The 27,176-nt window shown below is 41.8% G+C and overlaps 1 protein-coding gene across 1 annotated transcript; it reads left to right on the top strand.

The window, feature by feature from the left end:
* The first annotated feature begins 4,513 nt into the window (after window positions 1-4,513).
* Window positions 4,514-21,150, top strand: LOC112916861 (interleukin-36 alpha-like). Its single transcript, XM_025994712.2, has 3 exons — window positions 4,514-4,785; window positions 17,817-18,090; window positions 20,445-21,150. The coding sequence occupies exons 1-3, from the start codon at window positions 4,514-4,516 to the stop codon at window positions 20,652-20,654; spliced, it is 756 nt and encodes a 251-aa protein (XP_025850497.2). The 3' UTR covers window positions 20,655-21,150.
* Window positions 21,151-27,176: the final 6,026 nt, after the last annotated feature.

Raw genomic sequence — 27,176 nt, 5'->3', positions numbered from 1 at the left:
CTTGGAATGCAGCTGCCATTCTGTAAAGAGGCCTTAGCAGCCGCAGTATGGGTTATATGAGCATTTGTGGCTCTGAACAATTGACTTAGAAATAGACCCATGGGACACAGTCTGTTCCTAATTCTGGCTCTGTGTGTACCTTTTAACTGGTACACACAGGCCTTGGTGAGTGGTTGCAGCTCTGGGCCTGGACCCATGGGGCCATGGGGCACAGAGGTCGTGCTGGTCCTTGCTGAGTGATTCTCATGATACAATTCCATAGAGCTGTGTGTTTTCCCTCAAAGTCTTTAATTTATAAATTAGTTCTCATAGCAACAACAGAAGTAGAAGAGCAGGAGTAATTCCTTCATTTAATATATGAAATGCTTATGGGCTACAAGCATGTATAGGGCAGGAGGGGCCAAAAGGACTCTTCTGCCAGTGGCAAGTTCTGCTCTCTCTGTGGGGCTAGGCCCCGGAAGAATCCAGAAGGGCCCTGTGCCCTCCAGAGCCAACTGCCAATGATCTGTTTTCTCCCAGCTCTGATTCTAGGACAATTCCTTACCACCTGTGGGCTGAGAACCATGGTAAGTCATAAAAATCAATTGAAAAACAAAAAGGAATAGAACATACATCAGAATCCATTAAACAAAGTGAGGGTGAATAATATATTATGAAATGCCTATTTTACATTTAGCTCACAAATTCTCCGTAAAGCTCTTTTTCAGCAGGAATATTCTGCTCCCATGTCTTAAGGAGCTGAAAATGGTTTGGATGGGAGCAGTTGGGTTTTTTAAGACACACCAATATTTTAGCATCATGTAGTGTGGAATTCAGTGGGCTTGGCAAGATTTTACACCCTAGGGGCACCTGGGTGGCTCAGTGGTTGAACATCTGCCTTTGGCTCAGGTCGTGATCTGGGGGTCCAGGGATCACGTCCTACATTGGGCTCTCTGCATGGAGCCTGTTTCTCCCTCTGCCTGTGTCTCTGCCTCTCTCTGTCTCTGTGTCTCTCATGAATAAATAAAATCTAAAAAAAAAAAAAAAAAAAAGATTTTACACCTAGATCTTCTCTATGAATTCAATAATCACCCAAAGTAACTGAATCTCAGTGCTTTCAGAAAGAACTTGACATAAAGCCATGACACCTTTCTATTTCTGCAGCCCATCACCAGGACACAAGCTTCTCCAGTGCTTCTAGAATATCTTATTTATTTTGAGCATTTATTTGCTCATGAATAGTCAGCCCCAGTAGCTTGTCTTATAGAATTTCTTTTCAGGGATCTTAACTGCTGTGGTAATCGTGCTTGTTATTTACGTATTTTTTACTGACCTGAAATGAAAATTTTAACTTGATATTCTATTAGTAGTTATTTGAGAGTAGAACCTTTTATCCTTGCTCCATTGGTCTCAAACAGTGTAAGAGCTTTTACACAACCTGGGTTAGGGACTGATTCTAGCACTGTGTGAGGCATTTGCCTTTGACAGTTAACTGCGTCATTCTGTGACTAGCTCCTGTTGTAACCAAGTTTGCAGAATCATTGTTTTTATTTTGCACTTGCAGACACTTTGGGAATCTCCATTCACGTGCAAGGTGTCCCCACAGTTTGTTTCCTGCTCCTGGTGAAAACTCCTCCATGCAAACAAGACATTTAAACTAAGGAAGGGAATTATTTGGAGCATGAATCCAAATATACGATAATTGTTATTGTGTCTGCTACAAAATAAGACACCAGGACCAAAATTGAGTCATTCATGCTAAGCCCCATGTTGCCACATGGAGGCTCAATTACAGTTTCAGCTCTCCCTGAAATGGAATCTGAAACTAGCAGTAAAACCAAACCAAACCAAACCAAACCAAACCAAACAAAAACTTCCAAGTCGTTCAGGAGTCACCTGATCAGCACTAGTTAGGTAATCTGCCTGAGAGACCCCTGCCATCCCCTAAAAGAAAGTAACCTTGCAATAATCAATAACCAACCTGATTTTTTGCCGAGTATGACTTCCTTGTTTCCACTCCTTTCTGCCTATGAAAGTCTTTCATTCTGCACAGTCCCTCAGAGCTTCTTTCTCTCTGCTTGACTGGGTGCCACTTGTTTTGAGTTGATTTCTACTCATATAAATTCTCAAAATGTTTAATATGCCTCAGTTTATCTTTTAACATGTTACAGAGTTTTGTCTCTGCAACTGTGAATAGCTTGTGAATCAGATATCCTAGTTTTAATTAAAATGTTACATATCCTGTTCCCTAGAAAATAAACAACTCACGAAAATTAAATGTTTCATCTTAAGGAGGCTGTAGCCCTTTATGACTACACAGTCAGATTTTCATATTTTTTATGTTACCTCATTTTATTTTATTATTTTATTGTAAATTTATATTTTATTGGTGTTCAATTTGCCAACATATAGAATAACACCCAGTGCTCATTCCATCAAGTGCCCCCCTCAGTGCCTGTCACCCAGTCACCCCCACCCCCCGCCCACCTCCCCTTCCCCCACCCCTAGTTCGTTTCCCAGAGTTAGGAGTCTCTCATGTTCTGTCTCCCTTTCTGATATTTCCCACTCATTTTCTCTCCTTTTCCCTTTATTCCCTATTTTTTTGGTAAATTTATTTTTATTGGTGTTCAATTTGCCAACATATAGAATAACACCCAGTGCTCATCCCATCAAGTGCCCCCCTCAGTGCCCATCACCCAGTCACCCCCACCCCCCGCCCACCTCCCCTTCCACCACCCCTAGTTCATTTCCCAGAGTTAGGAGTCTTTCATGTTCTGTTTCCCTTTCTGATATTTCCCACTCATTTTTTCTCCTTTCCCTTTTATTCCCTGTCACCATTTTTTATATTCCCCAAATGAATGAGACCATATAATGTTTGTCCTTCTCCGATTGACTTATTTCACTCAGCATAATACCCTCCAGTTCCATCCACATCGAAGCAAATGGTGCAATTTACACGTTTAATGCAATCCCTCTCAAAATACCATGAACTTTCTTCAGAGAGTTGGAACAAATTATTTTAAGATTTGTGTGCAATCAGAAAAGACCTTGAATAGCCAAGGGAATTTAAAAAAGAAAACCATAGCTGGGGGCATCACAATGCCAGATTTCAGGTTGTACTACAAAGCTGTGGTCATCAAGACAGTGTGGTACTGGCACAAAAACAGACACATAGATCAATGGAACAGAATAGAGAATCCCAAAGTGGACCCTCAACTTAATGGTCAACTAATATTCGACAAAGCAGGAAAGACTGTCCACTGGAAAAAGGACAGTCTCTTCAATAAATGGTGCTGGGAAAATTGGACATCCACATGCAGAAGAATGAAACTGGACCACTCTCTTTCACCATACACAAAGATAAACTCAAAATGGATGAGAGATCTAAATGTGAGACAAGATTCCATCAAAATCCTAGAGGAGAACACAGGCAACACCCTTTTTGAACTTGGCCACAGTAACTTCTTGCAAGATACATCCATGAAGGCAAGAGAAACAAAAGCCAAAATGAACTATTGGGACTTCATCAAGATAAGAAGCTTTTGCACAGGAAAGGAAACAGTCAACAAAACTAAAAGACAACCTACAGAATGGGAGAAGAGATTTGCAAGTGACGTATCAGATAAAGGGCTAGTTTCCAAGATCTATAAAGAACTTACTAAACTCAACAGCAAAGAAACAAACAATCCAATCATGAAATGGGCAAAAGACATGAAGAGAAATCTCACAGAGGAGGACATAGACATGGCCAACATGCACATGAGAAAATGCTCCGCATCACTTGCCATCAGGGAAATACAAATCAAAACCACAATGAGATACCACCTCACACCAGTGAGAATGGGGAAAATTAACAAGACAGGAAACAACAAATGTTGGAGAGGATGCGGAGAAAGGGGAACCCTCTTACACTGTTGGTGGGAATGTGAACTGGTGCAGCCACTCTCGAAAACTGTGTGGAGGTTCCTCAAAGAGTTAAAAATAGACCTGCCCTACGACCCAGCAATTGTACTGCTGGGGATTTACCCCAAAGATGCAAATGCAATGAAACGCCAGGACACCTGCACCCCGATGTTTCTAGCAGCAATGTCCACAATAGCCAAACTGTGGAAGGAGCCTCGGTGTCCATCGAAAGATGAATGGATAAAGCAGATGTGGTCTATGTATACAATGGAATATTACTCAGCCATTAGAAACGACAAATGTTACCTCATTTTAAAGAATGTTTCAACTCCCAAAAAAAAATTAATCATAAAACAAGAAAAGCAGGATATACTGATACAGTAAATTTCATATATTCAGTAGCTAAAAATCTGAATATTTCACCAAAAAAGGCTTCAGCCATATAAATGCAAACGGTACGTACTGTTTCAAGTAATTTGCAGAAGGTACAAAGACCAAAAGTCTACTTTCATTATCTAAATTTAATTTTGTTAAACTATTTTGTATTTATCAAAAATTCATTTCGTAATGAAATTACATCAGTCAGATTTGGGTAGGTTAACAATTACGAGCCAGTAATAAATTTACACGAATGCGTGAACTGGGTTGCAAGTTAAGATGTATTTCCAACCGAGCTGCAGTAAAAAAGAAGTTTGAAAACAGGATTCTAAACTTGCCGCAAAAGTCCCGCCTTGAGGCGCCCGCGCTGAGCTCAGAGCTCCAGCAGCGCCCCCTGCCGGGGATGTGGCCTCCGGAGGCTCGCCCTTTAGATTCATTCGGTGCCAGCGCGCCCTCTGCTGGTCAGAGGAGGCACAATTTACCGCTCAGCCGGGGCCTAGCTCTAAGTCCTGAAGGTGTTCTGGGGTAACCAAAGGGTGGTCTCTGGATTCCTTGGCAGCCAGACTCTCTCTGTAGCAGCATCCAGGAGTGAGCAGGCGTTTGTGATGAACCAAACACTTGCATTCATGAAGTTACAGTGAGCGAGGTGGTGAGCTGAATCAGCTCATGATGGGTCTTGGGGTCTCACTATGGAGCTTGGACTTTCCAGGTAGAGAGCGGAGAGGGTTTTACTAGGGGGAATGGTATAATAAGATCTGAATTTCAGAGAGTTTTAAAATAATTTTTAGATTGATTTATTTATTTGAGAGCGAGAACAAGAGCAGGATGGGAGAGTGGCAGAGGGAGAGAGAGAGTCCCAAGCCGACTATGCCCTGAGCACAGAGCGCATGACCCTGAGATCAACACTGAGCAAGAGTTGGACACTTAACCCACTGGTCACCCAGGTACCCCTAGAGAGATGTCTTGGCCAAAGTTGAGGCAGGCAGCCTGGAGCAGGGAGCACCTGGAGGTGGGTAGGCAGTTAAGGGCTGTGCCAGGAATCTAGGTGATAGGTGGTGCCCTGAGGCTCAGGAGAGTGAGCCCCATGTCTCTACCTATTCTGTGTCTGTGAGGCTGACCTTGTGGGCTGCTTTAGGGGTCTCCTGTCCTCTGTCTCTTGGTTGGCCTAGGCAATGGGAGATCAGAGGGAGGGAGGAGAGTTTGTTAGAATTCCTCCCCTGCCCCCTTTCCTTGCCAGTTGTCAGTAGCTGTGTTCCCTTCCTATATAGAAGCCACAATTCAGCTCTGGGTATACCAGTCAGTGGCAGGTCCCCTTACCCCTTTACCTCTTGGGGGTGTGGGGATAGGGGAACACAGCTGTTGGCAGACCCCCATGCTTCACCGTCTCCTCTGCTTTCTCTAAACCTGCCCTTGCTTACATTCTCCCCAATGTGCACCTTCAGGACTTGGAGCTAGGCCCTGGCTGAGCCATCAACTGTGCTTCCTGGGACCAGAGGGTGTATACTCTTATCCCTTGGGGCCATGTCCTGAGCCATGTGAAAAGGGTTTGAACTTTATTGTTCAGGCAATGGGGACTCATAGAAGGTTTTAAAGAGGGCAGTAGCAAGGGCAGAGGTGTATTCAGGAGAAGTCTGCCCGACTGAAGTGAGCAGGACAGCCCAGTCAGTGACGATTTGAGGCAAGTAAATCGTTAACAAGCAGCAGGAGGAACCCAGGTGATAAGCCAGGACTCTACGCCCCACATCATTGGCTCAGGGAATGGCAGAGGGAAGCCAAGCCATTAGAACAGCATGCCAGTTACACATATTACCTGGTAATCAACTTAAAGAACCTGTGCATTTAATGTTTTGGTTTTTTAGTGTTGAAAAAATAGGTGTGTCAAAAGTGTCACACCAAAATGTGTTTTTCCTTGGCTCTCTACCCCTGCCCCTTCCACACAGGCTGGACCAAGTGGCCACCTCTTCATTGACGTGGTACCTCAGTCTTTCTGGCACCAAAGCTGCACCTTTAGAGTAGTGTTCAATCAAAATGTAATGAATGGTGAACCACAAATATGAGCCATATATAGAATTTTAAAGTTTCTAGCAGCCATGTTAACAAAAGTAAAAAGAAATAGGTGGGGATCCCTGGGTGGCGCAGTGGTTTGGCGCCTGCCTTTGGTCCAGGGCGCGATCCTGGAGATCCGGGATCGAATCCCACGTCGGGCTCCCGGTGCATGGAGCCTGCTTCTCCCTCTGCCTGTGTCTCTGCCTCTCTCTCTCACTGTGTTCCTATCATAAATAAATAAAAATTAAAAAAAAAAAAGAAATAGGTGAATCTCTTAACATTCAATGATGTGAGAACAGACAACCCAATAAAAAATGGGCAAAAAGAGACACCTGAGTGGGTCAGAGGTTGAATGTCTGCCTTCAGCCCAGGGCGTGATCCTGGGATCTGGGATTGAGTCCCACATCAGACTCCTTGCAGGAAGCCAGCTTCTCCCTCTGCCTGTGTCTCTGCCTTTCTCTCTCTCCCTGTGTCTCTCATGAATAAATAATAAAATCTTAAGAAAAATAAAATAAAAATGGGCAAAAAATCTGAATAGACACCTCGCCAAAGAAGCTATACAGATGATAAATAGGTATATGAAAAGAGGCTCACCATCATATGTCATTAGGGAATTACAAATTAAAACAATAAGATACCATTACACGCCTATTGAAATGGTCAAGATCTGGAACACTGACAACACCAAATGCTGGTAAGGCAGCAGGAACACAACATGGTACAGGCTTTTTGGAAGGCAGTCTGGTGATTTGGTTTTTTATTTTGTTTTGTTCTTTTTACAAAGCTAAACATAGCCTTACCATCTGATCCAGCCATTGCATTCTATGTAAAATTTGCACATGAATGTTTATAGTAGTCTTTAGGGCTTCGGAATGTCATAATTTCCCCTAAAATATTATCCAAAATGTTGTATTAATATCTTGTGACTATTTTAGAAATTCAATTGTTTAATAAATTGGTTACCAAAATTTTAATTTATTAAGTATCATGTGATTTGTTTTGAAATATCCTTAAACATAAAGATGACTAAAGTTTTAAGAATTCTCAGGAGCAATAAGGCCTTTATGTATTTATGTGTAAATAGACTAATACTTTATGAAGATTTACTTTCTGGCTAGCATAATAGATAATTTTGATCAAAGCTGAGAAGTCTCAGATTGACAAGACAAATGTTTGTTTCATTTGGGGGAAAAAAAAACAAGAAAATAAGTTTATCTTATTTAATTTTTCCAAGAAACTAAGTTTAAATCACCAAGTAGACAATATGCTAGGGAACACCTCAGTTTGGATTTGCTCAACTGATAATTCCCCTTTTCATTAGTCTAAACACCTTATTCGTATGGAAAAATTATCAAAGAATCAGCAGTACTCTAACCCAACCACTCTAGCAGTTTACCATAATACATTCATTTCATTTTTCTTTTTAACTTTTTATTAGAAATAATAATAGACACACCAAAAAAGCTGAAAAAAAGTACAGAGAGTTTACACATATAATTCACCTAGCTTCCTCTAACGTTAGAATAAATAGCTGGGCAGCCCCGGTGGCGCAATGGTTTAGCACCACCTGCAGCCCAGGTGTGATCGAGTCCCATGTTGGGCTCCCTGCATGGAGCCTGCTTCTCCCTCTGCCTGTGTCGTTGCCTCTCTGTGTGTGTGTGTCTCTCATGAATAAATAAAATCTTAAAAAAAAACAAAAAACCTTAAATAGCCATCATCTCCAGTCTGGAGATGGTAGCTACCAATGAGTTCTTCAGGAGACTGGAGTGCCCCTCACCAACACATTTGCTATTAGTTCCTCAGGTCTTCCTGGGGTGGAAGATTAATGGGCAGCCGACTAGGTTATACATAACATATGCCTTCCAACATTCTCACCATCTCCCTGAGCCTCCTGTACAACAATGGCTCAACCTGAGATATATATATATATATATATATATATATATATATATATATATATAACATCAGCACTCTGTAGTGATGACTAATTCATTGTAGTGTTTCTAGAAATAGATGAAGATGCTTCTAAGGTGCTGCTTAACTTATGTGAGAAAAGATTTCTAGGATGGTAGGCAGAAAACCTAACTTGAATTCATGGCTTCATACCTGCTTTCCAGATTTAAGGAAGATCACAGACCTGAAGCCCTTGGAGGCAAAGGCTATGTCCCTTTGAAGAAGAATTTTACATAGTGGTGTGTTACAGACTGAATTGTGTCTCTCCCCCACTCATCATTCACATGTTGAATCTTTAACTCCTAATGTGACTGTTTTTGGAGATGGGACCTTTAAAGAAATGATAAAGGGTAAATGAGGTCATGATAGTGAGGCTCTAATCTAAATATGACAACTGTCCTTATAAGAAGAGGAAGAGACACCAGGGATGTGTGTGCACAGAGGAAAGGCTGCAGTAGGGAACAGCAAGAAGGAGAAAAGCCTCAGAAGAAACCAAAACTGCCAACCTTGCTCTTGGATTGTCAGCCTCCAGAACTGTGAGAAACTAATTTTGTTCTTTAAGCCACCCTGTGTGTGGTATTTTGTTAATGGCAGCCCCAGAAGACTAACACAAGGTGAGAGGTAAATAGTAGGACTCTTCCCCTGAGCCCTCCCCAAGACACTTGTAGCCATTATTTGAGGACTGTGTACTGGGAAAAGAGAAGGACTTTCCAGGGATTTCAAAGATTGACTCCCTACTGATGCTGATTCCCAGAGATGCAAAATGCTGCTGTGGTCCATCAAGCCAGGCAGAATATTATGAAGGTCAGGAGACAGATGGACTTTGGAGCTGAGTCTGTCTGAAGACCCAGCCTTAGAATATTTTCTCAGGCTTAGAATTTATCTAATTTAAATTGGTAAATTTAGGGATTGGCAACATGCCCGGTTTTGGGTTCCTTCTCATAACGTGAGTGTTGCTATAGAGAGAATGGAAAGGAGAAGCCCCTAGATTTCTTTCTTACCCCTGCCAAGATAATAAACCAAAAACTAAAAGCAATACTACACATCCGGGAGAATGACTAGAATTAGCGTCATCATCAAAGACTTGAAAGATGCAAGGGTATTAATTTCACATCCCCATTTAATTTGCCTTTTTGGTGGGTGCAAATACTGCATAGGTTTCAGAGAATGTCAGTAGATCATCATAAACTTAACCAGCTTGTAAAGCGAATTGAAGCTGCAGATCTGCATGTTACGTCTTTACTGGGGCAAATAAACACAGTGCCTGAGAACTAGTATTTACCTAGAAGATGTTTTTTAAAGCTCATATCTGTGAGCAAAGATGACTAGAAGCAATTTGCCTTCACATGCAAGACTCATGTCTTGCCTCATGTCTATATCAACTCCCCAATTCCTTATCACAATAAGTCCTGGGGACCTGGTGTTGGTCTATTACATTGATGACATTATGCTAATTGAATCCGGTAAGCAAGAAATAGCAAACACACTTGATGCCTTTGAAAGAGAAATGCATGCTAGTGAGATGCATTCAGGGGGTCTGCCATATTGGTGAAATTTCCAGGGGTGCAGTAGTCTAGAACGTATTAGAATATTGTGATAGACAAATTGTTGAACCTTGTATTTCCCAGTATGAAAAAGAAAGGCATGGTGCTTAATGGGCCTCTTTGGATTTTAGGGTTAACACATTCCTTGTCTGGGCATGCTGTTTTGGTCCATGTACCAAATAACCCATAAAGCTGCTCTGGGTCCTAGATCCAGAAAAGATTACGCCAAAGGTCTAGGCTAGGATGTAAGTCCTGAGGGCAGGCCTTAAGAATTAACAGACCCACTGGTTCTAGAAGTGTTTATGGCAGATAGAGGTGCTGCATGGAGCTCTTGCAAGCCACAGCTGAGAAATGACAAGGAAAATCCCCAGAATATGGGAGTAAGGCTGTGTCCTCTTCTGCTTTGCTGTAAATCAGCTCCTGAATTACTATTTGTTTATTACAGAGTTTGAATTCCTAACCATGAGACATGAAGTGACTATCTACTTAAAATGCCCATCATGAGCTTGGACTGACTTGATCTACCAAAAGACTGACTTGATCTACCAAACCATAAAATTGGACAGCCACAGGAATTTTCTATTTAAAAAATAATGGTATATGGGAGACCAGGCTAAGTATATCTGAAAGGCAAAAGTCAACTTCATAAGCTAGTAGCTCAGACTTCCATGGTATCTCCTCTTAGAGCTTTTCTACCTATTTCTTAATTCACACCATAGTCTCATGGGGAGATATAGAACAGAGAAGTGTAGGCCTGATTGGACATATGTATGGATCTGCATAGTATGTTGGCCCCAGCTGGAAATAGATGGCTACTGCCATTTCACTATAGCCCCTTCAGGTTGCCTTGAAAAGTAACGATGAAGGGAGATCCTCCCATTGGGCAGAACTTGAGATAGCATATTTGGTATTCATTTCATGATGGAGGAGATCTGTGATACAGATCTACACTGATCTGTGGGCCAGTGAGTTGACTACCTGAGCAGAGACTTAGAAAGAAAAAGTTAAGAAACTTGGCTAGAAGGAGGAGTAGAGAGTGGCATGCAAATGCACTTCTCAGAATGGGTACAGAATGGGTAATGTGAAGATACTTGTTTTCCAAATAAGTGCCTACCAAAGGGAATCTACAGCAGAGGAGGCTTTCAATAAATGAGAGGTCGAAGTGTCCCAACCTGTGGTTGTCAGTCTTCCCCAGTCATTTGCTTACTCAATGGGTCCATGTATAAAGTGACCATGGAAACAGATGTGGAGATTATGACTCAGCTGCTTGATTTCCCCTCAACAAGTTCAACTTGGTTACTGCTACTGAAGAGTGTCCAACCCATCAGCAGCAGAGATGAACAGAAAACCTCTGATATGGCACTTTTCCTGGTAAAACCAGCCATCTCTGGTGGCAGATTGGTTATATTGGACTGTTCCATTATGACGAAGTCAATGCTTTTTTCTTGTATAGATATATATAAATTTCGTGTATTAATTTATCTTCTCAACTCATAGTACTTCTGTCAGCAACACCATTTGTAGACTTACTGAATGACTTTATCTGAGATGTCTCACATAACATCACTTCCAAATAAGGGTTACATTTTTCAGTAAAGGAATTGTGGCAACAATTTCACACTCATGCAATAATTCATTGGCTTTTCTCCCTGCACCATCATTGGCTTTACCATATGCAGCTGTCTTGGTAAAATAGTGGAATGGTCTTTTGAAGAGTCACATGTGGTGCCAACTAGAACACACACTTTGAGAGAGTGCTGTCTTAATGAAAGCAGTGTATTCCTTAAACTGGTGGTTGATAAGTGTTGTTGTCATCCTCATGACAGGAGTGAAGAGGTTCAAGAACTGAAGGGTGGAGTAGGGAAGAGCCCCTGTTATGCTTAAACTAAATGGCATACTGTAGGAACTTTTTCTTGTTCTGTGACCCTAGGCTCCCTGGAAAGAAGGTTCTAGGGCCCAGAAATGAAATGCTTCCCCTAGGGAATATAGTCTGAGGAAGATCTGAGGAATTGGAAGCTGAGATTGCCCAATAGCCATTTGGCCCCTTGTGTCATTAACAAGGGGCCAATAAACAAGTAGAAAGGTGTCATCTTACTGGTTGGAGTGATTGATCCTGATTCTTCAGGGAAAACTAGGTTGTTGCTTCTCGATGGAGGTAAACTCAAGGGATTCCCTGGAGCAGGTCTTATTTCTCTGCCTAGTAGTTTCAGACAATGGAAAACTGTAGCATCCAAAAAAGAAGAGCACCAAGGAGTATATTTTGCTTGGGGTGGGGAATACAGATTTCCAACTTAAGGAGGAAGAACATGGACCTGAGGGGCAAAAGGCTTAGCCAATGTTGGATGACTTCCAATGACCCTTCACAATTCACTGGAAGGAAATTGGAGTATGGGAAGAGAGTGAGGTCAGGGTATTTATTCCTGGTTGCGTCCCTCTGGGGTCACCCCAGGCTGTTTTTCTTGAGGCGGGTCATGGCTCCTAATATGTTGTCCTTTCTACAAAGCTCTCTCTCTCTCTCTCTCTCTGTTCTGGTAACTGTTTTCTCCTCTTGTCCATTCAGGTCTATGGGTGATAGGGGTGTATCCTACTGTGACTAGCCCTGGGGTTCAGCATTATCTATGCCTTGGGATTTCCCTATACTCTGCCCACATCTTTATAAATAAACCCTTTATAACATTTACCTCAAATCGCCAAATTTTGAATGTGTCATATATTTCTTGTTAGAACCTGATTGGCACAACATAGCTCCGAAGTTCACCCAAGCAGACTTGAAAGACTTTGATGTGGGAGAGACATTCTCTTTCTTGCAAAGATGTAAATAACTGAACATGCAATTTTTATTCTCACAGAAAATTATCTTATAAATGTAAAGGAACTTGGCCTTAAGCAATGAATGTCAGGTCAGAGGATTAAATAAATGCTGATCTTTGCTGACATTATGGAACTAACAGATCAACAGTTCTGATCCTGTAGTACTTCTGGACTTCCAATTTTGTGATCTAATGAATATTTTGATCACGTTGATTTGGAGTTTTCCAGCTTTTGAAGCTGAAAGTAAACTTAACTGGTAGATTTTTGGAAGTAGAATATATGAGTCAAGGGGTACATGCATTTAGATTTTTAATAGATTTTGCTAGATTGCTTTCCAAAAAGGCTGTGCTGATTCACACATCCATCCATACAGTGAGTGAATCTGTTTCCTCACCACCATTGCCTACCACCTTTTTAATTTGTGCCTTCCTGATGGGTGGAAATGGAATCTCATCATTGCTTTGATTTGCATTTTACTAATTACTAGTATGGTTAACTATAATTACTTCTATTTGTTGGATATTTATATTTTCTTTTTAGTGAAAAGCTTGTTACACCTATTATTTACTTTTCTATAAAATTACTTGCATTTTAAAAACTAGTAGAAATTACTTCAAAACTCTTAATATTAGGTGTTAGCTTGTTAGATGTGTTGCAAATATTTTTCTTGTAGGTACCTTATATTTTCATTTTAACTCATGGTGTGTTTTGTCTGAGTTTGTCCAAAATTCTAAAATTTTGATGATGTTCAATTTATCATCTTTTCTTTCATGGCTTTTGCATTTTGCGTGATGTGGATCATTAAGCTAAAAGTTCTCTGTCTTGGCTCTTTGTCTAGGAATTTCAAACTTTCGGTATTTTACCTAAACTTTTCCTTAGATGTTTTACCACAAGCTGTCTGATGAAGACTTTAGTTGATTTTTTATTTTTTGGTCTTCATCAGACAGCTTGTGGTAAAACATTTGATTCTGTATATATTTGTCAACTATAGGAGCCAGATAACCTCTACTACTTCATTGTTCTTTCTGCTATGAATGTCAGCTTAGCCACATGAATATGTTTTTATGGAGGTTGTGCATCTATGAACAGGTAATAGAGATTCTAGTAGTGTATAAGCAAGCTCTCTCCCTCTGCCTAGTTTCCACTGATGTTCCTTCCACTTATCAAGATCATGGGCATGCTAAGTAAGCAAAATGGAAGGACTTGATGTCAAACAAGCATGGATGATAATATCTTAGAACTTAAAAACTGGAATCTGGGCTTCATGATCTCTTAAAATTTTTTCCATGTCTAGGGTTTTTGGCTTTATGAGTACTTACTTGAATTCAATTCAAGCCATACTTAATGGTGTACATAGTTTTCATTGTTGGATGTGACAATAAAACATTATTAGAAAGAATCTGACAAACTGTTTATATAGCAGAATCATAGTCTTTACTTTTTATAACCAGCATGAATATTGATAGTCCTCTTGGATACAACTAGGGCATCATGTAATCATATTATCCATCCCTTCTACTCTAAGACAAAAGTTCTGGCCCATTTCTTCAGAAGATGTGCTCTCTGATCCTCAATTATCCACCCCAGTGGTTCAGTTCTTCCCTCTTATCACCATCACTCCTGTTCTAATTTCTCTGATGATACTCATTCACACTAAAGTTTAAACTGGGGACTTCAGAATGGATACTGATTGATGGAAATTCTGGAAAGTGCTGGATGTTTTGAATGTTGGGAAGTGAGGGAAAGGTCAGAATCAAGTGGAATAAGAGGCTGAGGCTGATGAGGACAGATGTCATCGTAAGACATAGGTTTTTGCAACCTTTTTCTGGGCATGAGAAATTCAAACTATACTCAATGGCTTTTGAATCAATGAAAATATAACTCTCTGAGTTGTATCCACATTGGTGGTTCATGGACTGAACATACTACAGTTTCTTTTCAGAGGTCTGAGCATCAGTTTGGCTGAGGGCCCCTCCTGAGGTCTGGACATCAGTCCTACAAGGTCCTTCCTTTGAGCTCCTCAGGTCTTTTGTTCCCTTTTGTTTCTATCCTGCAGTTCTTACTATGGGATACTTTGGCACCTCCTTTAGCCTTCTAACATATTTTGTGACCAGTTCCCTTTGTTTGAAATTCCTTGTGTGGGTTCTGCTTTCCACATTAGATCCTGATTGAAACAAAGACCTAAGGAATATAGGGACCAGATGATAGGACCTTTTAGATGCCATTTTGTGACAAACATCCCAAGAAAGGAGGTTAATTGACTGATACATGATGGAGAGGCTCTTCAGTTGGACAGAGGGGACCCAAGAGAGGTGACACTGGCTGAGCCTGGCTTTGAACACAAGTATGTCTGAATTTATTATCACACTATCTCCTGGGGTAACGGATAACCTGGAAGCCAAAAGTGATGGGATTGAGGCCTTGACAGAAAAGGACCATGTTCCTCCAAGGCCAACAAGGAGATGGAGGTGACAGTATGAGAGGTTAAACAAGGAGACTCTTCAAGTCTGGGAAGAGGAGCTCATGAAGGTGCTTGCCTAAAAGGCTCTGTCTTAGCCTGCCCCCCACCCCCAACTAGGCAAATAAGTATGAAGTTGTTCTCACTCTATCTTTTGAAATTCATCTCAGTCAAGTTAGCTTGTGCTGCAGAAAATTTTTGTGCTTGACCTCAGCAAATGGAGAATGGAGGTGTAACAAACACGGTACAAAAAAATAGTAATAAAGCTGTTACCATTCATTGAAAACCTACTAATGCCCTGCATTGGTAGAACAGAGGGTGGGAAATAAGTCAGAATCTGGGGCTCAGTTTTTAAGGAGATTATTGCTGACCATTTTAGTCCTCAGGCAGTTCTGCATTTTGGGGGCACCAGGGACCAGGCTTGCCTCAGTGAAGGGCACGCTGCTCAGTGCCTGTGGCTTCCCAAGGGGGTGGAGATGTATTTCTGAGGAGCTGAAAGAAGACAGTATGGCATCTTTCAGCCTAACCCTCTTTTCAGGAGTGGCCCAAGGTGGTTCAGGAGGATTGGAGGGCCAGAAATGCCATGTGGACCCTGCCTGAAGCCCACAGCGAATCTTGCAATCACAGGACTCCCTTAGTGGAACTATAGAGGGCAAGCTTACCTGCTCCAGCAGATGGACTCCTTTTGTGAAGAGCCTGGAATTTCCAGTTGTAGCCTGAGTGACAGACAGGAGAACTGAGTTCTGGGGAAGTCCCTCAGTCTCCCCTTGCTGAGAAGCCTGGGGTCTGTCATCAACTCTATTTCCTTGTGGGCGTGGCTGGGTGCCTCCTTCTCCGGCAGCTCATGCTGATGCTATGATTTCTTCATCAGAGTCTCACAGGATCTTCTGACATACAATTGCCACGCCCCACCAAAGTTGGTGGCACCTCCCCATGCTCACCAAATAAATGTCAGTCTCTGTCAGAACCCGCCACTGCTCTTGGGAGCTATTGGAGCTGTGATTCAATCCTGTGCACTTTTGATAAAGGTCCTCCAACTTTTCAACCTTCCCTCTTTTCTGTGCTTTAGGGCTCAGGGAAGAGATGAGGCCATGCCAAGCTCTGTGTCTTGTCCAGTGCAGGGCTAGCTGCTTCTCACTTCTCACTTCCCAGGGAGTTGCTAGGATCCTGACAGAGCTTCCCTGCTCCCAGGCAGAAGCAGATGCCAATGGGAGAAAGAGGAGGAGACGCAGGCATCAGGCAGCTGTGAATATTTAGGGTCAAAAGTCATGCCTGGCTTAGAACTTCTGGGGAGATACTGTCACTGGCTAGATCTTTGTGTGGAGGAAATTCTGCCCAATGTCTCCTCCCTGTTACTACCTTGAAGTTTTGTCTCAGGAGGTGGCTCAGATTTTCTGACTAGGGCTTCATGTCAGGCCAGGCTTCACAGCTCCTTGTCCAGAATGAGGATCTCAGTAACTAGTGTCCTAGAGAGGTCTCAGAAGTGTCTCCTTTCCTGGTGCTCATGTCTCCTATCCCTGTCCCCACAGGTATTGAGATAACCACGCTATGACATGCATTCGAGGAGTCCCTATGTCTAAAGAATCCTATGCAGCAGGTGATGTTAAGATGGGGCTCTGGAGGTCTGGGACACCTGTACTTACACCTGTCTGTTCTGGATACCCCAGCATTCTTTGCCCCTCTTTCTGTATGGCCTTTACCAGCCAGTGCTATCCATCTTCCCCTGGACAGTGAGCTTCCACAGGGTGGGGAGTAGTGCTTGTTCTCTGCTCTGGCTCGAGACCACCACCAAGCCAGGCACAGTGGCATCAGAGGGAGTAGCTGGACCTTGACACACATGTACTATGTGTGACAGTTTACTCTCTTAGACCAGACCTTACCCTCCTCACCACAACCTGTAGCTTTCCCATAAAGAAAAGCTGAGCTGAAGGTCATGTGAATTCTGTCACTTTTGGTGTGTAAATCTGGGACCTTCCTTCCCGAAGGGCCTAACATCTAGAAAAGTGGCCTAATTATAATGGGTCTTCATTATTCTTTTCTGTTTAAACCACAGCGAATAAACCTCACGTTGGGGAGGTCTCTGACTTGGATCAGCAGGTGTGGATCCTTCAGGGTCAGACCATTGTGACAGTTCCACGGAGTGGCAGTGTAACTCCAGGTGAGTGGTCATCTTGGGGCTGTTGCCTTGGAGGCAAGGGGGGGGTCACACTAGTGCCCCTGGGAGACTAGCACTGGCCTTTTGTGAAAGGGTGGCTTTACAATAGGGCGGAGGAGGATTTCACACCAGCCTGGGAAGCCATGTCTCACCGGATGGAGGAGGATTTCACACCCGCCTGGGAAGCCATGTCAGGGAGAAGTTTGTCTGGACAAGGGTGTAGAAAGCAGAGAGGGAAGAGCAGTCTCCTGGGGAGCAGGAGAGATGCTTTCAGTGACTGACAGCTGGTCCCATGGAAGAGGAGTATCTTACTCTGCCTGACTTCAAGGTGTCCTAAAAGGACTAAACGAATGAGTACAGGCAGGCAGATTTCAAGATCATTTTGGGCAAAACTTGCTTATGGACAGAACTCTTCGAGGATCAGAGGGGCTGCTTGAGGTTGGAGCTTCCCACCTTCAGGTGTTTAAGCAGACGTGTGATAATCCCTAGGGCAGGGTCTGCTATCTGGGTAACTCTTTTGTGTTTGCTCCATTTCCTAGGGTAGTGACGGGTACGTAGCATAAATGAATAAATGAACAAATGAATGCAGTAGTTGGCCATTTGGTGGCCTTGGGATAGCAAGGATTATACTCTTAGGGTTTCTTCCTGCCCCACCTAAAAGATGCTGGTCTTGTCCTGACTTCAAGAGCAAATTGATACCATCTCCCTTCTTATCTTTATTAGTCACTGTCACTGTTCTCCCATGCAAGTATCCAGAGTTGCTTGAGCAAGGCAGAGGCATTCCCATTTATTTGGGAATAGAGAATCCAGAAATGTGTCTGAGTTGTGAGGACAGTGGAGGGCAGCCCACATTGCTACTAAAGGTGAGTAAGAAAAATAATGTTCAAAAAAGGCCAATTTCTTTTGTTTATTTGGTAAATAATCTAATTTTAGAACTAAAAAAAGAAATATTCTCCTATTTTTAAACATATTTAATATTCCTAGATATTTTTTAGTTATGTGCATGCAACTGAGTTCTCAAACCTCTCACTAGTTGAGGATGTTTGTCTTTCTTGAATTTTGAGATAGTATCAACCATTGTTTCTTCAAGTATATTCTCTTCTTCATTCGCCTTACCTTTCCTTTTAGAATTCCTATGCCTTGGTCATTGGGTCTTCTTCCCTCTTTGATATTTCATCTAATTTTCCATACTTTCTATCCTTTCATTGTTTTTGTGTTTTGCTTGATGCATCCTGGGAGAATTTCTTGGTGCAATCTTCCAAGTCATTATTACATTTTAAGCTTGTCCTGTCTGCTAAATCATTCTTCCATTGTGTGTTCTGAAATTTCAGCCTTTACTCTTGTTCCTTAAACTTCAGTTGCATAAACTTCAGCATAGTTCTCTTCAATTGAACTCAACCCAACCCAATCCCATTTGCTCAGTTCAGCAAATGTGTGAGTTTTTACTGGCCTTCAGCACTGCTGTGGCCATTTGACATCTACTGGGGCACAGAATAGCAGAGGGCCCTGCCCTGATAGGGCTTGGATTCTTCGGGAGAGAAATGGTAGACAATAACTATTATAATAGGTAAGTTTGAGATGCCTTTAAGGGTGTTATGTTCCCTGGGAGAGCACAGATAGACCAGGATAAAGAGGCTGGCAGTGCTAGACCCGGGTAGAGTCGGGCTGCCGTCGAAAATAGTGCAGTAGGCGTCCTAAGATTTCAGCAGACAGTAGAAGGCAACAAGAGAGTTAACCAGCAGGGTGTCAGGGACAGCAAAGATTAGTGGAAAAATAGCGTGACAGTAGTGAATTAATGGACGAGGAGTTCAGAGAGATAAAGGCAGATCACAAAGGGCCTTGCCCGCATATGGAAGGACTTTGCCTTTCAATCTGAGTGACATGGGGAATTATTAGGAAGTTTTTAACAGGAGAGTGACATGAATGGACATAGGTTTAAAAATAATTGTTTTGGCTTATAGTTGAAAGCAGACTGTGGGGTGGGGGGCACAAGGGTGAAAGTCCTGTGGGGGACTTCGAGGTGCTCTAGGTGAGATGTGATGGATGAGAGGATAGCAGTGGAGGTAGGTGGAAGCCAGTCAGATTCTGAAAATATGTTATTTAAATTGAGGCAACAGGATTTGCTGGCAGAGTGAATGTGAAATGTGATGAAGGAGGATCGAGAATTACATTTTCAGCTACATCCTGTCTAGTAAGTCACCCTTCTACTGTGGTTTTGTCCTCAGATGGATTGAGAATTGGACATTGCATTCTGTCATGTGTGAGTACTTAGGACCTCGGTGACAGTGTTATTGTTGCAGCGCTGGAGGTGAAAGCCTGGATGGAGAGCATTGAAGAGAGGGATAGGAGGAGAGAAATCCAAGACAGCACATATAGGCAACTATTACAGGAAGGTTTCTGCAAAGAGGAGCTGGGAATGGTGGTGGGCAATCAAAACAGTTATTTTTTAAGATGGTAGGATGACAGCAAATATGCTAATGGGAACAATGAAGAGAAAGCCAAAATGATGAACTGCTGGAGGAACAACCCTAAGCTGGGAAGGGCAGATGGGACCTGCAGCCCAGGTCTTCCCAGGCAGGGAGTCTAAAGGGAGGAGGAGGACATATTGGAGTTTGAAATGAGAAAGTGTCTTTTTATTTATTAAACACATATCTATTGACTTTTTCTGTGTCGAGGAATACAATGATGAACAAGTCTGGCAATAATTATATGATTGTTGGCTAAATACACTAAGTTCAGATGATAATTGGACCTAATGAAGGTAAATAACCTGGTAATGAGATAGGGAGGGGGCTTGAAGGTGGCTGAATTATGGACCATTCCTGTGTAGTGGCTCTCTGGAGAGCTTGTGCATGTGTAATTTAGAGGTCCTTGGTTTACTGCTGCAAATCTGCATCTCCTTCCTTTTCCTACCTACCCACCCTGCCACCTCTTGTGTGACAAGAGTTCCAATTCATTCTTCAAGTGTGCCCAGTTGTTTATTAACCTGTCCCTTGTGTCATTCTGACTCTATCTCTGGATTTGAGGCTGGGGGCTGGGAAGGTGAGATTGTGTGCTCAGTCTGTGGCTCCTTTGGAAATGTATTTTTCTAGGCCTGTTTTAATAGAAGGATAAAGCTTTCTCGAACTTTGGAACATTTACTGATTGTGTGCAAATAATTCTGAACTACTCAAACAGCCTCTGCTTCTCCTACTGGGTGTTCTTTGTTACATTTCAGGAGGAGGAGATACTGGCTCTGTACAATGAAATGGCGCCTGTGGAGCCCTTCCTCTTCTACCACTCAAAGAATGGCAGGACCTCCACCTTCGAGTCTGTGGCCTTCCCTGGCTGGTTCATCGCCTCCTCTGAGAGAGGCCACCCCATCTTCCTCACTTCGCATCAGGGGGGAATGTACAATGTTAACTTCAACTTAAATATCAACGCTTGAACTCAGGCTGGAGGGGGCAGCTTGGTCAAAGGTCTTTGTGTTAAATTTTCTAGTTCCCAGTGTGCTTTCCTCTGTATTATTGCAGTGTCATTTCACATCAGTGCTGAGAGGTGGGCAGGACACTATTATCACCGCACTTTATGAATGACTTCATGGCGACTGAGGCATAGAATGTGGGCTCAACCGTAGGAGAGAGGGTTGATGTAAGGTTCTCCTCTCAAGCTGAAGCTGTCCATTCCATAGCCATCCGTATGAGGATGTCAGGACCCAAAGACATTAGGGCATTCTCTGGGGGGTGGAAATGGAGAAGCCTCAGAGCTCAAGAATCTTACCCAAGATCGGGTAGCTGTCATGGAGCTGATTGTTTTGTTTTGCTTTGTTTTCCTTCCTATTTGTATTACCTTTTCCATATGCTTTTTGTTTTGTCAGTATATCTCAGGTTGTATAATGTATCCTTTTAAGGATTAAAAAACTTTTAAAGATAAATAATTTTTAATAACAGTTAAATTATTTTCCCTAATTCTAATATGTAAACATAAAGCCAAATATAAACTTCGTGTGTTTACATAATTAAAAAAATCTAAAACTAAGAGATAAAATGAAATAACAAACAAATGAAATGAATAACAAAGAGATAAAATGAAATAAAAACAAACAAAAATCTAAAACTAAGAGATAAAATGAAATAACAAACAAATGAAATGAATAACAAAGAGATAAAATGAAATACCGAACGGAAATTACAAATGTAGTTGAGTGAGGATAGCTCAGTGGGTGAGCCTGTGACTGGGGCTTAGCTGAGGGGAGAAAGATCCCTGTCAGTGGAGATAGGCTGGGATGGAGATTATGCATGTAGAAGAGCACTACTATTTCACTACTTTCAGTATAGTCTCACAGCCTTGATTTCTTTGCCTTTTTTAGACTTTTCCTTTTAGGCATGTTTACCATCCACATAATCCCTTTAAAAACTGCAGTAAAGGTCCCTTTCTTTGGAGCAGAGAGCCTAGTTTTTCCACCAGCCATGCTTCAGATGATGTATTCTGATGATTACATTACATGATCAATTAGTAATTAGATCACTAATCGTGGGTATAATTGTAGAAAGATGTAGCTCAGCTCTGGATCTGTATATAATATATTTCTTATTTTGACTCTGATACCACAAATGCAGAAAATTCTGTTGGCTTAAATACAATTTCCAAAACAGCACCAATAACTTAAATTTGTTTTTTTTTTCCTACTTTTGGACAATCAGACCACATACTCTAATAGACAGGCCAGTAAGAAATCAGTAAGCACTGATTTAATGCAAGTCCTCTTGATTCTTTAAATTTTTCTTCTTCAATTACATATAGTTTTAGCATTGCAGTTTTATAAAAAAAAATCAACAAACCAAACATTAAAATGGGCACTGAGCTAATTAGTTCTGGGATATTAAATAGAAGACTTGGTTATTGAATATTTACAACTATCCCCACTGCTAATAAATGGTAGCAGTTTCTTACATCTGCCAATTTACCTTGCTACATCGTCAGTTGTTATATCTGACAGTTGGGATCTGGTGACACATTTGCTTATGACATGATTATGGTCTGAGTGTTACAGCATCTCCATCCTGTTACAGGTGATTCCATCATCCCATCTCTTTTCTCCACCACCAAAACTGTTCATGCAGACACCATGACACTTTGGATTGTTACTTGGTACAGATTTGAGCTCAAACAAAAGCTCAAATATAAGTCTTGGTGTCATATAACTGCCTACTCTGATGATCCAGAGGAGGTTCTGATAACATATTTAGAGTGTAATCAAAATGAAAACATAGTAATCTCATAGTTTGTGAAGAAGTCTGGAAAACAGACTTCCAGGGACCCCTGGCTTATCTACCACGTTTGAGAAAGACCACAGCATATGAAATCATGGAAGGCCCCTGTGAGTAATGACATCCTCATTGGTAGGTTTATGGCCCAGTGAACACCTGGTTTTCACACATTTGAATATCAAATGCTCTTGCATTTGAGTTCTATGAGCTCCAGGCCAACATTCATTGAAGGATTTGGTTCTTTTGGATCTTTAACAATGGGGTGGTATAAGGGGCTTGATGCACTGTGTTGGGGAGGTCATTGAGGAGGATATGACCACTAGTTGACCCATGAGCTGTGCCCTGGCAGTGGAGGGTTCTCACCTCCTCCCCTGCCCTTGCGTTGTGTGCGCTCTGCTTGCCTTCCCTGCTCCCAGAAGCTGCCTCAAATACATAGCCTTATGATAGGGATGTGATGTTGAGACATCTGGATGACGTATATGGCTGCACCTAGTTAAGGCCTCCATATAAATTTTCAGTATTCTAGTGGGTGAGTATGGAGATCTACTTATCTTGAAGCTGCCCAAAGACAAGAGTCCTATGTAAGTTCCCTTGCTTATTAAATTTGCCACCTATCGATCTGAAGTGAATTGTCTCTTTCCTTTTGGTCTCATTCATTCCTGATCTCCACATATGAGGACTGGTTTCAGATTATACCCAGGAAGCTCCTGAGGAGGTGTAATCTACAGATTACACTGAGAGAAGAGCTTTTGGATTCTGGGAAGGAATTAAGAACCTTGCCACCAAAATCACAATTGTAGTGAAGACAGTTGAGTGGGATGTTTTTCTGCTTTGGGGATCATATCTTCTGGCATCAGGATTGCTGAAAGGCAAAGACAGCTTCCGAAGCTGGACCTGAAGATACCGTCCTTGAACTCATGAACAATGGGGCCTGGATACTAAAGATGCTGCCCCCGGGACCCTGAGAACAGTGGTTGTAATAAGTAATTCTTCATGTTAATAAAACATTGCTTTTTATTTCTCAAACTTTAAAAAGTCATTTAAAAGAAAATTCTTCCAAAACAATACATGTCTATGATTAAAAGTGATATTCTTCTCCCCAATCCTATATCCATGAGGCAACTGCTAACTCCTTTTCAGCTCTTTTTTCAGTTTTCCTCCACCTATCTAGGTATATGTTTTACTTCTATTTCTTGAATTACCAACTTTAGACATTATCTTTTCTACCAGACAGATGTTTTGCATCTCTACTGTACAAAAATCATATGCCCTGTATCTAATGCCCTTTATCTATTTGTTACAAGTTAATAGTAAGTCGAACAAAATTGTATTTATAGAGAGTTAAATGACCTTTGGGTGGGTCTGTTAGACACGACACGGGTGGGCTCTGGTATGACATTGAAAAGGCACACAATAATCCTTTACTTTTTTTTTCAAGATTTGGATAACTCTTTTGAATTACATCATTTTCCCTCAGTCTTTTCTTTTTATGAGTAAGGAAAGGATGATACATGGAGTGGGTATGACTTGTTGAGGGTGGCATGGACATTTAGTAGTAGGACTGGATATATGATACTCTTGAATTTTGGTCTTTCTATTTCTGTCTCCTTATGTTGGGATGAATTGGGTTGGGTTATGAAATGTATGAGAAAACAGCAGCAATTATCCAGAGCAAGACAGCAGAGCAAAATATGAGCCACCTCATTCCCATCATTGGGGCTATCCTTATTTAGCAGGGTGTCAGCAGATGACCCACTCAGGAAGGAACACTCCTAGCCACCTGGACATTGTTATGTAATGGCATACATGCTGAAATATATTGTGTATCTTATTTCTCCAACTTGAAGCAATATCAGAATAATCTGTGGTCTGAACTAAGAGCTCAAGTGTGAAAGGGATTATAAGGGAAAGGAGGGAAAAATTAGAGAGGGTGACAAAACATGAGACTCCTAACTCTGGGAAATGAACAAAGGGTAGTGGAAGGGAAAGAGGGCAGGGGGATGGGGTAACTGGGTAATGGGTACTGAGGAAAGCACTTGATGGGATGAGCATTGGGTGTTTAAAATATATTGGCAAATCAAAATTCAATAAAAAATAATATAAAAAGTAAAATAAAATAAAGAAAATAAAAGCACAAGTGTTTGGGCTCACTTCAGACCTCGTAAATTAAAACCCATCCCCCTCAAAATTCCAACTTAGTAAGTTTAGAGCATTGCCTAAGAATCAGTATTTTACTAAGGGTCTTAGCGAATAGAATGCACCCTCCCCCCACCGTTCATATGCCCATCATGTCTGTTCTAGAGTAGTTGTCTAATGTCAACCAGCAGAGTGGTTTTATTTGCTTGGATATCCAGTGGCTCTGTGGTTGATGTTTTCTGGTGGGCATTAACATATAATACAAACATCTTCACATTTTGTGTCCACTCTCATATATGTCCATGCACATGGCTTTACTCTATATCCCCTTTAAGTCTTCTGATCAGTGAGCCACATATTGACTATTGCCCACAAATCTGTGTGTATTGTTCCTTTGGGACATTGTTATTTCCATACCAATGAAATGGGCTCACCCATTACTATGGATTACTCCCAGCGACTCCCATTGACTATTTCCTCTCTTCACTATTTTTGAAGGACACTGCCAAGTGTGGTTGTAATACACCTGCCATCCATTTTTGCCTTGTATCCACATAGTGAACTGACCCATGTGTAAACAATGCTTGGGCTTTTTTCTCTTCATTTAACTAGTTATAGAGGGACCCTCCATATAACTCCAAATGCGAGCTAGGGGAAGGGTACTGGTGTAATTGTGCTGGGTGATGTGGGGGTATGCTTTACCTCTTCATATAGCTTACTTGTACCCTCTAGTTCTGCTTGGGGTCAGTTCTAGATTGAGAGTGAGAATGAGTGGGAAATATCAGTGAGGGTGACAGAACATGAGAGACACCGAACTCTGGGAAACAAACAAGGGGTAGTGGAAAGGGAGGTGGACGGGGGGTTGGGGTGACTGGGTGACGGGCACTGAGGGTGGCACCTGATGGGATGAGCACTGGGTGTTATGCTATATATTGGCAAATCGAGCTCCAATAAAAAAATATACAAAAAAAGAGTGAACAACTGCTGGGCATGTGTCTAACTTTATTGCTTGATAGTCTGACATAATTCAAATCAAAACAGACAGTTTTGGATCATCACTTAGTGCCTCATATATAAGTGTTTCTTTCTCTATGAGGGCTCAGTAACACATGAAGAGCTATCTCTGAAAAAAGCATATAATTCTCTGCTATAGAGAATTCTCTGCTTGACACACCTTCTTTATTATTCCCCAGAGTGAGCCTTTCTGCCTGATGAATTTACGTTATCTGAGATGGTTTTTGATTTGCTTTTAATCTGGAAAGAAATTTTGCAGTGTGGAATTCCATTGCAAGTTTTTTCTTTCCATGTTCGAGATACCATTCTACTGTCTTCTGACTTCCATTGTTGTCATTAAGAAGTTAGTTGTCAGTCTTTTGCTTCCTTGAAAATAATGCCTTTTTATGACCTGTTGCTCTTATTAGCTTATTTGGTTTCATGCAATTTCAGTCTGATTTGGATTCCTTTTTATTTACCTTACTTGGGATTTATTGTGTTTCTTAAACCTGTGAATTGGTGTCTTCATCAGTTTGAGGAAGTTGCCAGCAATTCTTTCTTCTAATAATGCCTCTGTCCTACTTTCTTGTTCCCTTTAGGACTCCAATAAATGCCATGAGCTTCCTCACTTTATTTCCCACATCTTTTACACCCTCTTCTGTGTTTTCTATTATCCTGTGTCTGTGCTATAATTTGTGTTTCTTCTAATTTATTTTCCAATTTATTAATTCTCTCTTATTCTTTTTGGTTTCCAGATTTATTGAGATATAATTAACATATAACGTTGTGTAAGTTTAAGATGTACAAAGTAAGGTGGTTATCTGATGCACATTTTTTTGTTGTTGTTGTCTAGTTGTGTGTTCTTGTAGTTCACTGAATTTCTTTAAGAGGATTCTCCAGTGTTCTTAGACAGTTCATTTATCGTCATTTTTTTAGGGTCAGTCATTGGAGCTTTATTAATTTTCTTTAGTGGTGTCATGTTTCCTTATTGCTTGTGATCTTTGTGATCTTTATTGGTGTTTGCACATTTAAGGAAGTAGGCGCTTTTTTCAATCTTTGTAGGCTGGCTTTGGAAGGCACAGGCTTTACCAGTTAGTTTATCCAGAGATTCTGGGTGGGCTTGCTGCTGAAGTTCTCAGATAGGCAGGTCTGGTACCTGGGTCAGCAGGTGGGCAGACCTGGTGCTTGGGTCCACTGGGTTCATATGCCCAGTGCCTGTCTATAGTGGTAGACCTGGGACCTGGGCTGTAGATGGGCCTAGTGTCTGGGTGCACAGGGCTGTCCTGGTGCTGGGATGGCCCTGGAGCCTGGGTTCATGGGAGCTGGCCTAGAAGCTGAAACTATAGAGGCCACTGTAGCAGTTGGGCAGTCCTGAAGCCTGGGTCCATAGGAGTCAGTCTGTAGCCTGTGGCTGCAGGGGCCATGAGGACCACTTTGGAGTTTGGATCCATGGGGCCTGCCTGGAGGCTGGGGTCATGGGAGTTGGTCTGGAGACTGGGGCTCTAGAGACCAGCCTGGTGCTGATGTGGGCTGGTAGCCTGTATCCATGGGAACCCACCTGGAGCCAGGTT

This window comes from Vulpes vulpes, chromosome 8 (assembly GCF_048418805.1).
Source record: "Vulpes vulpes isolate BD-2025 chromosome 8, VulVul3, whole genome shotgun sequence".
NCBI lineage: Eukaryota > Metazoa > Chordata > Mammalia > Carnivora > Canidae > Vulpes > Vulpes vulpes.
Note: the sequence above shows the minus strand (reverse complement) of the source record. Positions and strands in the feature narration are given on the sequence as shown.